Genomic DNA, 12,294 nt, shown 5'->3' on the forward strand with positions numbered 1-12,294 from the left:
ATAGAAGGTCACAGAAAATCTCAGGACATAATGTCTATAATACTGTAATAAGCTCACATAGTTGCTGTCACAAACTCAAACTCCACACAGTATACACATAGCATTCATATTCATTCATACATTTGTATCAGGTATTTGCTTTGGCATACCTTATTTTTGTATTGACATTTGTACAACTCATGAATGCAACTACTTATATCAAATTGTTTTGTGTTCTACTTGTAGCCATGGTTGTCCTGAAAAGAAAAAGGTAAAACACTTCATTGCGAGGCTAAATCTAAGGGCTGGACATGCAGATAAATGAAAGTCAGATAAATTAAAAGCCGATATTTTCTGGGATTTCGGGACTGATATTAATCCCCTCTCTGGTCAACATTGCGCCAATATCTATACGCACCTCCACCGTCACTACTCCTGCCCCCAAAGCAGTCTTTAATGCATGCTCAATATTGAGTTGCTCTTCAGTAGGCTACCTGATGAAGGGGAAGCTATTATAAAATATATCTTTCTCTCCACCCCCCACCAATTTGAAGACCGCCCACTTCAGATATTCTGCTTGGGGAGACCCCCTTAAAGATTTAAAAAGAGAGACGGAGTCGGACAATTTGACAGTCACTCACTGAGGGTTGGCATTACGTGCGCACAGACACAACTTCTCCGCTGCGCGTCTAGTCGCTCACGCCAGTCCGCCTTCTGTCCTCATGTTTAGGATGCTACAAACACCGCAGCTCCGCCAAGGCGTGATTGCGCTTTTCATGTGGTTCACTCACTTTATGGAGGACCACAAAGTCCAGGGTGAGTATGCTATGATTAATTATGTGATATGGCATAACTTTTTAAGGTCAAGTTGTAGGCGACATTTGTCCTTGGTGCATCAGTCCATGGGAACCTTCATTCAACCTAGTGTCTTATTTCATACAAAATGGAAAGGCGACTGCATGGGTGCGTAACTTTGAGTTATATCTTTGTTTCTGACTTTCTGGACTGAATTCAGTTGTAGTTATGTACTTTCATGTTTTTTACACTTCCAAATTACCACATTTTCTAAGAAAACGCGGTACCAAGCTCAGTAAATGCATCTTTCAAATACGTCATAAGAACATATGGGTGATTTTGTATTAAACGATTGGTGATTGTGTCTAAAACAAAAGATGTTGGCTCTAATGGAGTTCATGGCAAAATGCTATGCATCATAAAATCACGCGTGGGTAGTCTGAAGAAGGAATCTATTGCACATGGAGATTGGTCAACATGACTCCCTATACCTTTACAAGTGGGTCAATGTCCTACGAGCTGAGCTGAGACAGATGGACTGGTGAGTCCCAAGGAGGAGTTACGCGCGGCTCCTCTCGTGCGTCCTTTGGTGAAATCCCGCTGCGTTGGGATTTATTGGTCTTTACGCAATCAGACACATTTGGCACAGCCTGTGTTGTAGAACTTTGCTCTAAACACACGCACGCACGCACGCACGCACACACACACACACACACACACACACACACACACACACACACACATATATATATATATATCCATGTATACTTTTTTGTTTAGAGCAAAGTTCTAGGGTGCTATAGGGGGGGATGTGGTGTTGTTTAAGCTGTAGCCTGCTCAAATAAGGCTCTACTTTACCGTTATACCTGTGATATGAGACGTTTATTGGACATGGGCTGTCTCTCTCCAGCCGGTAACTGCTGGTTGCAGCAGGGTAAGAACGGCCGGTGCCAGGTGCTCTACATGTCCGGGATGACCCGGGAGGACTGCTGCCGGAGTGGTCGTCTGGGCACGGCATGGACCGAGGAAGACGTGCCCAACAGCACACTGTTCCGGTGGATGATCTTCAATGGAGGCGCGCCTAATTGCATACCTTGTAAAGGTGAGTGAAAGTGTGTGGTGATGATGAATGTCCTCATTGCAAGCGGTGCAACATTATTCTGAAACCTGGTGGAACTTCTTGCAAAAAACTCCAACATGCTATAAAGTGTGTGGCATGTAATGTTAAGTAATTACTCCCACATAGTATCCTGTAGTAATGGGTTTTGATAAAGGCATTTGTCCTTATATCAGACGGACCCATTATGTATGATGACCGGTTCCTCCATCCGTCCATCCATCCATCCACCCAACCATCCATCCATCCATTTCAGAAACATGCGACAGCGTCGACTGTGGTCCTGGGAAGAGATGCAAGATGAACAAGAGGAACAAGCCTAGGTGTGTGTGTGCTCCAGACTGCTCCAACGTCACAGGGCAGGGGTCCGTCTGTGGGTCCGATGGAAAGTCCTACAGGGACGAGTGCACCATGCTCAGGGCCCGATGCCGAAACCATCCCAACCTGGAGGTCCAGTATCACGGGCGCTGCCGCAGTAAGTCCCTCTCAGGATTAGGGTAGGAAAATTCTGGAAACTTTGCCAAAATTCTTACGTTTTCCAGATACAGTATCCCAGTTGTAAGATCCCTCCCTGCTTATTCCCTCTTGATTCTGGGAATTTTTGGAAACGTTTCAGGAATTTTGCAACCCAGCCAGTTCATTTATACAGGGTCAAATGAGGACATGCTCTCACTTTCAGTGAGGAACTTTCAGCCAGACTTAGCTTCCATTTCCAGTCTTTCACTTATGTGTATTATTTCGGAAGCAATTGTCTGACTTGTGAGACTATACCAGGCTTAGGTTAAAAGACTGTTTTCCCATGTATGGCACAAGGGGCTTACTGTACTTACTGTTTATGACCTGGAGGCAGTAGACTAGGCATTACTAGGCTCACTGCCTAAATTGGGCCAGGACTCACTCACTGGTAGACGGTGCACACACCGTGTGTAAGGATGAGTATCAACTATTGTAGACTAGTGTACCAACCTGATTCACAGCACATGTTCTGGTGCATGGGCATAGAAACAGCTGGTTTAGACAACTTTAGAGTTATGCAGGTCCAAAAAAAGACCAGAAGTGTGAGGCGGAGTCTGTCATCTGACTTCACACATAGGCTAAGTCAAACTTGGGCAGTAAGGAAAGCTTATATATGACTGCTCTATAGCAGCAAGGTAAAAACAAACATCACATGTGAGTGAATACTCACCTGGCGTGATCTGAGATTGGTGAAGGGAAATGATCTAATTGTGTGTAATTGAATGGTTCACATGTCATGAACAGTGTCACATATGTCAGTCATGCCTCTAAATGTTTCTGTCTCTGTGTGTGTGTGCGTGTTTCCATCCACAGAGACATGTCATGGAGTCCGCTGTCCCGGTAGCGCGTCGTGTGTCGTGGACCAGACGAATAACGCCTACTGTGTGACATGTAACCACCAGTGTCCAGAAGTGACGTCACCAGACCAGTACCTGTGTGGGAACGATGGTGTTGTTTACGCCAGCTCCTGCCACCTGAGGAGAGCCACATGCATCTTGGGAAGGTCCATTGGTGTGGCCTACGAAGGGAAATGCGTTGGTAAGTACTAGAGCGTCAATATGTGGAGTTGTACGTGAAGTTGATACATCCGTTGTAGAATGGACTTTGGACACACCTGCTCATTCAAGGGTTTTTCTTTATTTTTATTATTTTCTACATTGTAGAATAATAGTGAGAACATCAGAACTATGAAATAACACATATGGAATCATGTAGTAACCAAAAAAGTATTTAACAAATCAAAATATATTTTCTATTTGAGATTCTTCAAAGTAGCCACCTCTGCCTTGATGACAGCTTTGCACACTCTTGGCATTCTCTCAACCAGCTTCATGAGGTAGTCACCTGGAATGCATTTCAATTAACAGGTATACCTTGTTAAAAGTTAATTAGTGGAATTTCTTTCCTTCTTAATGTGTGTGAGCCAATCAGCCGACAGTCAATCATTACTTTAAGACAAGATGGTTAGTCAATCTGGAAAATGTCAAGAACTTTGAATGTTTTTTTAAGTGCAGTCACAAAAAACGCTATGATGAAACTGGCTCTCATGAGGACCGCCACAGGAAAGGAAGACCAAGAGTTACCTCTGCTGCAGCCCAAATAAATGCTTCACAGAGTTCAAGTAACAGTTACATTTCAACATCAACTGTTCAGAGGAGACTGTGTGAATCAGTTCTTCATGGTCGAATTGCTGTAAAGAAACCACTACCAAAGGATTCCAGTAATAAGAAGAGACTTGCTTGAGCCAAGAAACACGAGCAATGGACATTAGACCGGTGTAAATCTGTCCTTTGGTCTGATGAGTCCAAATTTGAGATTTTTGGTTCCAACCGTCATGTCTTTGTGAAACGTAGAGTAGGTGAACGGATGATCTCCGCATGTGTGGTTCCCACCGTGAAGCATGGAGGAGGAAGTGTGAATGTGTAGCTGCTTTGCTGGTGACACTGTCTGTGATTTATTTTGAATTCAAGGCACACTTAACCAGCATGGCTACCACAGCATTCTGCAACGATACCCCATCCCATCTGGTTTGCGCTTAGTGGGACTATCATTTGTTTTTCAACAGGACAATGACCCAACACACCTCCAGGCTGTGTAAGGGCTATTTGACCAAGCAGGAGAGTGATGGAGCGCTGCATCAGATGACCTGGCCTCCACAATCACCCAACCTCAACCCAATTGAGATGGTTTGGGATGAGTTGGAGCGCAGAGTGAAGGAAAAGCAGCCAATAAGTGTATGTGGAAACTCCTTCAAGACTGTTGGAGAAGCATGCCATGTGAAGCTGGTTGAGAGAAGGCCAAGAGTGTGCAAAGCTGTCATCAAGGCAAAGGGTGGCTATTTGAAGAATCTAAAATATATCTTGTTTTGTTTGACACTTTTTTGGCTACTACATGATTCCATATGTGTTATTTCATAGTTTTGATGTCTTCACTATTATTCTACAATGTAGAAAATAGTAAAACAAATTAAAATTAAAAAAATACTTGAATGAGTAGGTGTGTCCAAACTTTTGACTGGTACTGTAGATCGATGAAGATTTTAGTGCTTTGATGTGCCAAGCTTTCGGTCACAAAGACCGTTGTCAGAATATACTGGAGTAGTAGGTCTACTAAGCATCAGAAAATGTGTCTGTTCTGTCCGTTCTAATTCACACAGGCAGGGCACTAAGTCTATAGGCGCCATCAACAGAATCATACTGTCTGTTTGAGTCAGAAATGGATCTGCACTGGCCTGGGCCTGTGAGGGAGTGTAACAATAGTGTCTGATGCTCTCTGTGTGGGTCTCCTCTCCAGACGCCATGTCATGTGAGGACATTGTGTGTCGGGGAGCAAAGAGTTGTCTGTGGGATGAAGCGAGCGGCCGCGGACGCTGCTCCGTGTGTGACGAAGCGTGTCCAGAGAGTCGGCAAGCCGAGAGTGTGTGCGCCAGTGACAACAACACCTACCCCAGCGAGTGTTCCATGAGGCAGGCCGCCTGTGCTCAGCAGCGCCTCCTGGAGGTCAAACACTCAGGATCCTGCAACTGTAAGTATACGGTTGCATTTGAAATGGCACCCTACTCTCTATATAGTGCACTACTTTCGACCAGAGCGACGCATCCATTGAGAATTTAGGAGAAAGTGGCTCCAACTCCAATACATGCATTTCCCCAGTCAGTTTACACAAATGTTTACCCAAGGTCATCATTGAGAGGAAAATCCTAAGTAACATCAATGCATTACTAAGTTAACATTTTACTTAAGTGGAAGTTAGGATAAAAATAACTCCAACCCATCCCTCATTCTATTTTCACAATGTGATGTTATGTTAAAGTTGTCTTAGTGTGCCGATTGTGGCAAAGTCACTTGCACAAAAATAACTTGCTTGTACACGTATGATAATGTAGTCTTAATCTCTCTCTGTGGAAGAAATCAGCCTAAAATACAATGTAAAGGCAGACCTTATGACCGACCACCTCATAAAGTGACTGTTATTCTATTGTTCCCGTGATGTTTGATTAATTCAAAACATGGATGAATGTCTCTCAGTGTATCCTTCCTATAATTACCACAATGCCTTGCATTTCTCCTGTAAACAGTAAACAGTAATGTTGCTGTGATTAAATTATTTCAGCATGTGGATTATGAGGACTGGGTTTTGGATGGGTTGTTTTTTGGATGGGGTTTTGACTACATCTGCCTGTGGATGTTTGTTTTGAAGATAAATATTTTTAAAGGGCAAATACCACACTAACAGGGTGGTCCTTTGCAGAAATGGGATAAGTCCCAGTCCCGTCTTGTGCATCAGCTGAAAGCAGAGTTTCAGAGCAGACTTTTAAGTTGTATTATATTGTACTGTAAGGATGAGTATATGAGCTCTGTTCTGTTCTCTCTATTTTCAGGTTTAAACCAGGTTTAAACCACTGAGCCAACTAACCCTCATACACCACCACGACCACCACTGCCCTGCCCAGCCCAGCCAACACCCCAGCGTGTCAGCCTCCCAGGACCCAGCTTCTATGATAACCAGAATCACCTTGCTTCATGTCCCACACGGGAGAAGAAGACCGCCAGTGAATCAAGTCAAGGAAAAGGAGCTAAAAGTTTTGCAGTGAGATTCTGTGCTGTTGTTACGTCCACTGATGCAACAGCAGGCGAACCATTTGTTCCTCCATATGTTCATCATCAGACACGGAACTTTGAGGAAGAGGAGGACGAGGAAGGAGGAGGAAAAAGAGCAGGAATACTAGGAATTTCCTCAATCAATACATCCTCCAACACAGACCGGATGATAAACATTCATAATAGAGGAACGGTGTTTCAGGTCAGCCACAGAATACTGTTCATACTGTACATAAAGTGTATGATTATTTATTGTGCTGAGCCCAGTTTCCCAAATGCATCTTAAGGCTAAGAGCCTGTGGCTCTAACCATGAACTTAGCCTTAAGAAGCTTTTGGGAAACCGGACCTAGGAAGAGAAGAGGAACTAAGCAATCGTATATTTCAAAACGTCTGCGTGTTGTTTACTTGTATGTATTTATATATTGTGTTGATTATTATTTATACATTTACAGTGTCAGTCTGTCTTACTGTATACCCTTTGTCTCTTGCATTTTATCCAAAGAGAAAGTGTATTATTTATTTAAGGTGCAATGCTACCCACATTGATGTTCTTCTCATGTAAACCCCTGTCACGCAATTCTCTATCTGAGCTGTACACATCTGCTTGTCGTGGGAAAAGATTAGGATTTTATTTTATTGAGAACTTATTGCTCACTGATGTACATACCCTTGTGAGAGAAAGGCCCTGGTTTTGTTTACAACTCAAAGCTGACCAAAATGGCTTTGTCTAGTTTTTGTTGAACAAAAGTTACCCGTCCTAGTCCCAGTACAGTGCATATACCAATACTTTTAGTCAATTGTCTCTTTCCCTTCAGATATGTAATAGCCTTTGTGCATTATGGGGAAGAGGATGGAGAATACTGTGACTGAAACAATGTATATGTCTTATGTTTTATACAACATCTGAGTAGGAATCATTTCATTTTTCATTTTTGAGTCGACAATATTTTTGTTTTTCATATTTCATAATGTGCCATTGATACTCTTGTGCACTTTGATTTGCCAATGTTTTTCAGTGCGGTCAATTATTGAATTGATATCACTCCCTCTGAGCCAAGTAAATGCAATTTACCACACAATGTTCATCACATACAATATATCACACTTGAGCATGTTGTATTTCCTCACACTTTGGGGTATATTCATATGACTTAACTGCTGCGGTAAATTTACTACCTGTTTGTCCAAGACAGAAATCTGTTTTCAGAAGATAGCAGCTGCTAAATTTACAGTGGGGATAAATATCGATGAATAAACCTTGGTCTATTTTGTTATATTATGTTGACTAGAGATTCAGTCATAAATATATAGTTTTGTATTTTTTATGTGAATGTTAAATGTACATAATAGCTATGATGATGATATTTGTACAGGGCAAGAGAGTAAAGAATAAAATCATTTTTTCCCTCAAACTTGTTGTGCTTTGTCTACCATTTACACACACACGACACAAAACGAATACCTACTTCTCCTCTCCTGTGTAGTCAATCCAGTCCAGTGTTCTACATCATCATCAGATTTGCATTAATACAATCACAGCCAGACAGTCAGTCAGTCATTTCCTCTCCTCAGTGCTCCACTACCTGAGTGTTATATGTTACTTGTGCTGAAGGACCACATAGATAGATACTGTATTTATCTCCATGTGCAGGACAGAACTGTGTCACTCAGTCGCAGCCATATTTAAACCGGTAGATAAAACTTGTGGCTGATCGACTGAAGCTTGTTTGGCATCGTTTCCCCAGCCGTGTGAAAAGCTGACTTAGCTTCTGTGCTAAGTTGTTGTGTTTGGTCTCGGTCTCTCTTTCTCCCCCTGTGTGTGTGTGTGTGTGTGTGTGTGTGTGTGTGTGTGTGTGTGTGTGTGTGTGTGTGTGTGTGTGTGTGTGTGTGTGTGTGTGTGTGTGTGTGCGTGCGTGCGAGAGATCGGGGGCATCAGGGTCCAGCAGACATGAACCAGCCCAGCAGCTCTCCTCCTCTCCATCCCTCTCCCTGCTCTGCCTTGGATCTGAACCCGAGACTCTCATCTAATCACATTTCAGCAGCAGTAAATGCGATTCTAATCGTACTGTGTGTGCCGTGACTGGTCCTTGTCTGTCTTTTTTGGAAAATGCTGCCTGGGCTTGGGAGTCCACACTGCTAATATAACAACATTATGGAAATGCTGATGCGACAGTCTGAGCCGAGGCTGAGCTGAGTGGGAGAATTTCCCATGGTGGCATCAGAGGTGAGTTTACTCTCTCTCTTCTCTCCTGACCTTGGCACAGCATGAAAGGCAAAACCTGGAAGGTTGCACTGAGAACCAGTGACTCATCACTTAAGTTACTTTCATAGATTATAAAGTCCTAGAAATGATCAGACACATATTTATATAAGGACTTGTATTTGGATTGCACATACAGTAGACAATGAAAAAGGATTGCAGAATGTCATGGCTGTTTTTAATAGGAGAAGAGGACATTTTGAGGGAGGGAGGGAGGGCGCGAGATAGAGAGGGGAGAAAGAGAGAGGGGGAGAAAGAGAGGCAGACAGAGAGAGAGACAGATAGCCAGAGAGACAGACAGGCATAGAGAGAGAGAGAGAAGAGAGAAGAGAGGGAACCAATGACTCAAAAAAGGAGGTGTGGCTGAAGTTTCATACGAAAAGTGTTAGACGTTAACAGTGCTTGACGGGGTGCTCAAAGTGCTGCCCACACACAATGCAGTCTGCCAGAAACGGGGGACCTTTTTGGACTAGTCTAGTTAGACGGACCGGATGAGTGTGTTATATGAATCCTTTCCTCTTTCCTGTTCACAGACAGACCCCTGTAGCCCTGACAGACTAGACCCGACCCCACTAGCCCTGACAGACAGACCCAACCGGACACGCTATAGACCCCTGCTGAGCTCCTCTTAGGAGTTCAATAGAAACGTGTGAAAATGTGTAGCTTTCTGTGGAAAAGGACTGTATCAGTCAGTCACAGCAGGTCCCCGCAGGGCAGGGGGCTGGCTGGGAGCTGGGAGCACATCACAGCACAGAGTGTACGCTACCACTTATACACTCTGAGAAAGGAATGAAGTAACACTGGGGATCTATTGAAATTGAAACAGTACTGTCCCACTGGGCACACACTGGTTGAATCAACGCAATTTGTCGACGTATTGTGAAATGGAATCAATGCGGAAAATACACTGGATTTGAAAAAAGTAATCAACTAGTACTGTTTTCATCTAATTTCAACCAGCGTTGTAAACATTGAAATTAGGGTAAAACTTCAACTTAATACTTTTGACTTAACCTGACTAACAGGTTGTTACATCAATTGAATTTCAACATAATCATCAGATGTACACTACTGTTAAAAAGTTTGGGGTCACTAAGAAATGTCCTTGTTTTTGTCACGCCCTGATCTGTTTCACCTGTCTCTGTGCTTGTCTCCACCCACCTCCAGGTGTCGCCCATTTTCCCCATTATCCCCTGTGTATTTATACCTGTGTTTTCTGTCTGTCTGTTGACAGTTTGTCTTGTTTGTTCAAGTCAACCAGCGGGTTGTCTCAGCTCCTGCTTTCCCCAGTCTCTCTTTTTCCTCGTCCTCCTGGTTTTGACCCTTGCCTGTCCTGCCTGCCGTCCTGTGCCTTTGCCCCTACTCTGGATTACCGACCTCTGCCTGACCTGACCCTGGGCCTGCCTGCCGTCCTGTACCTTGGCCCCACTACTCTGGATTATCGACCCCTGCCTGCTTTGACCTGTCGTTTGCCTGCCTATGTTGTTACAATAAACATTGTTACTTCAACACAGTCTGCACTTCGGTCTTCCCTGAAACCTGATCGTTTTTTAAAGAAAAGCATTTTCTTTTGTCCATTATCATAACATAAAATTGATCAGAAATACAGTGTAAATATTATAAATGACTATTGCAGCTGGAAACGGCTGATTTTTAATGGAATATTTACATAGGCGTACAGAGGCCCATTATCAGCAACCATCACTTCTGTGTTCCAATGGCACGTTGTGTTAGCTAATCAAAGTTAATTTTAAAAAGCTAATTGATCATTAGAAAACACTTTTGAAATTATGTTAGCACAGCTGTAAACTGTTGTTCTGATTAAAGAAGCAATAAAACTGGCCTTTAGACTAGTTGAGTGTCTGGAGCATCAGCATTTGTGGGTTCGATTACAGGCTCAAAATGGCCAGATACAAAGACTTTCTTCTGAAACTCGTCAGTCTATTCTTGTTCTGAGAAATGAAGGCTATTCCATGTGAGAAATTGCCACGACACTGAAGATCTCATACAACACTGTGTACCACTCCCTTCACAGAACAACACAAACTGGCTCTAACCAGAATAGAAAGAGAAAAACACCAGTCTCAACGTCAACAGTGAAGTATAGGCGACTTCGGGATGCTGGCCTTCTAGCCAGAGTTCCTCTGTCCAGTGTTTATTATTTTGCCCATCTTAATCTTTTATTTTTATTGGCCAGTGTGAGATATGGCTTTTTCTTTGCAACTCTGCCTTCAGCTGTGCTAACATAATTGCAAAAGGGTTTTCTAATGATCAATTAGCCTTTTAAAATTATAAATTTTGATTAGCTAACACAACGTGCCATTGGAACACAGGAGTGATGGTTGCTGATAATGGGCCTATGTAGATATTCCATAAAAAATCTGCCGTTTCCAGCTACAATAGTCATTTACAACATTAACAATGTCTACATTGTATTTCTGTTCAATTTGACGTTATTTTAATGGGAAAAAAATGCTTTTCTTTCAAAAACAAGAACATTTCTAAGTGACCCCAAACTTTTGAACGGTAGTGTATATGTTAAAATTGCAATAAAAATTCCACGTAGAAACGTTAAAATCCTATATTCAATAGTACATTGGATGGTGGAATTTCATATTTGAGTAGACATATTTTATTTGACCTTGTGTCAATGCTGATAGTAAAATGGTATCTTTGAATCAACATCATTGTTTCAGCGTAATGCTATCAGCTGAAATAAAGATAAATATTAAGTAAAATGAGAAGCCACAGTCCAATGAGTTCTACTTGAACAGTGACTCCTACTGGTATATGAGGGGTAATACACTCTTCCTGCTTATGTTTCCTAACAATGTGAGTTCGTTTCAGCTGAGCTATCATCCCACCACATTTAGACATTGATCAGGTTCCATACTTATTTGCGTAGTCAACCTGAATAACATTGAATAGTTGAAAGTAAGTCCTTTAACTTTTCTTACACAAGCTGTATGTGAAAGTACATTCGGAGTGAGGTTGGGTTTATGTAGGCTACATTGACATCTGATTTGCCCAATTGGACACCATCAACTCAAAGGGAAGCTAGGTATACTATAATTCATCCATGGTTGATTTGATCTTTGGAAGTTTAGAAGTAGTTAGCATTACCCCTTAGGATGCCAAATTCATTATATTAATAATATAATTTTACCTTTGGATATTATCTTGTACATGGTTGGTTGATTTCAAATTGAATCTACAAATTATTAATATGATGGATTCCCGTCTCCATCTCCACCAAAACTCTAACTTGAAGAATAGGACTAAATCGAATCAAACTTTATTTGAAGCGCATTTAAAGTTTGATTTGATTTAGTGCTATTCATTCACTTTCATTTTTGGTTGAGATGGAGACGTGAATGCAACAAATCAAGCATTCATTTGTAAACAAACTGGATATTGAATTATGAACGCAACCAAATATCAACAATTGAAGGTGTATCTTCTGCTTGGATAGTGTATATTATGAATAACATATATAAAAGACAATGTCCAAAAGTAAAAGTGTATT

General features: G+C 42.1%; 1 protein-coding gene across 1 annotated transcript; it reads left to right on the top strand.

Annotated features, from left to right (window-relative positions):
• The first annotated feature begins 625 nt into the window (after window positions 1-625).
• On the top strand, window positions 626-7,907 carry LOC120026481 (follistatin-A-like). Its single transcript, XM_038971354.1, has 6 exons — window positions 626-795; window positions 1,685-1,876; window positions 2,148-2,366; window positions 3,221-3,445; window positions 5,201-5,431; window positions 6,288-7,907. Exons 1-6 carry the CDS (start codon window positions 702-704, stop codon window positions 6,302-6,304), a joined length of 978 nt encoding a protein of 325 aa, XP_038827282.1. The 5' UTR covers window positions 626-701; the 3' UTR covers window positions 6,305-7,907.
• The last annotated feature ends 4,387 nt before the right edge of the window (window positions 7,908-12,294 follow it).

This window comes from Salvelinus namaycush, chromosome 31 (assembly GCF_016432855.1).
Source record: "Salvelinus namaycush isolate Seneca chromosome 31, SaNama_1.0, whole genome shotgun sequence".
Lineage (NCBI taxonomy): Eukaryota > Metazoa > Chordata > Actinopteri > Salmoniformes > Salmonidae > Salvelinus > Salvelinus namaycush.

Bases quoted from the DNA above. Each gene is read 5' to 3' on its own strand.
- LOC120026481 (XM_038971354.1), top strand. From the start codon at position 702: ATGTTTAGGATGCTACAAACACCGCAGCTCCGCCAAGGCGTGATTGCG. The intron at 796-1,684 runs GTGAGTATGCTA...GTCTCTCTCCAG, and splicing joins GGAGGACCACAAAGTCCAGG to CCGGTAACTGCTGGTTGCAG. The intron at 3,446-5,200 runs GTAAGTACTAGA...TCTCCTCTCCAG, and splicing joins CTACGAAGGGAAATGCGTTG to ACGCCATGTCATGTGAGGAC.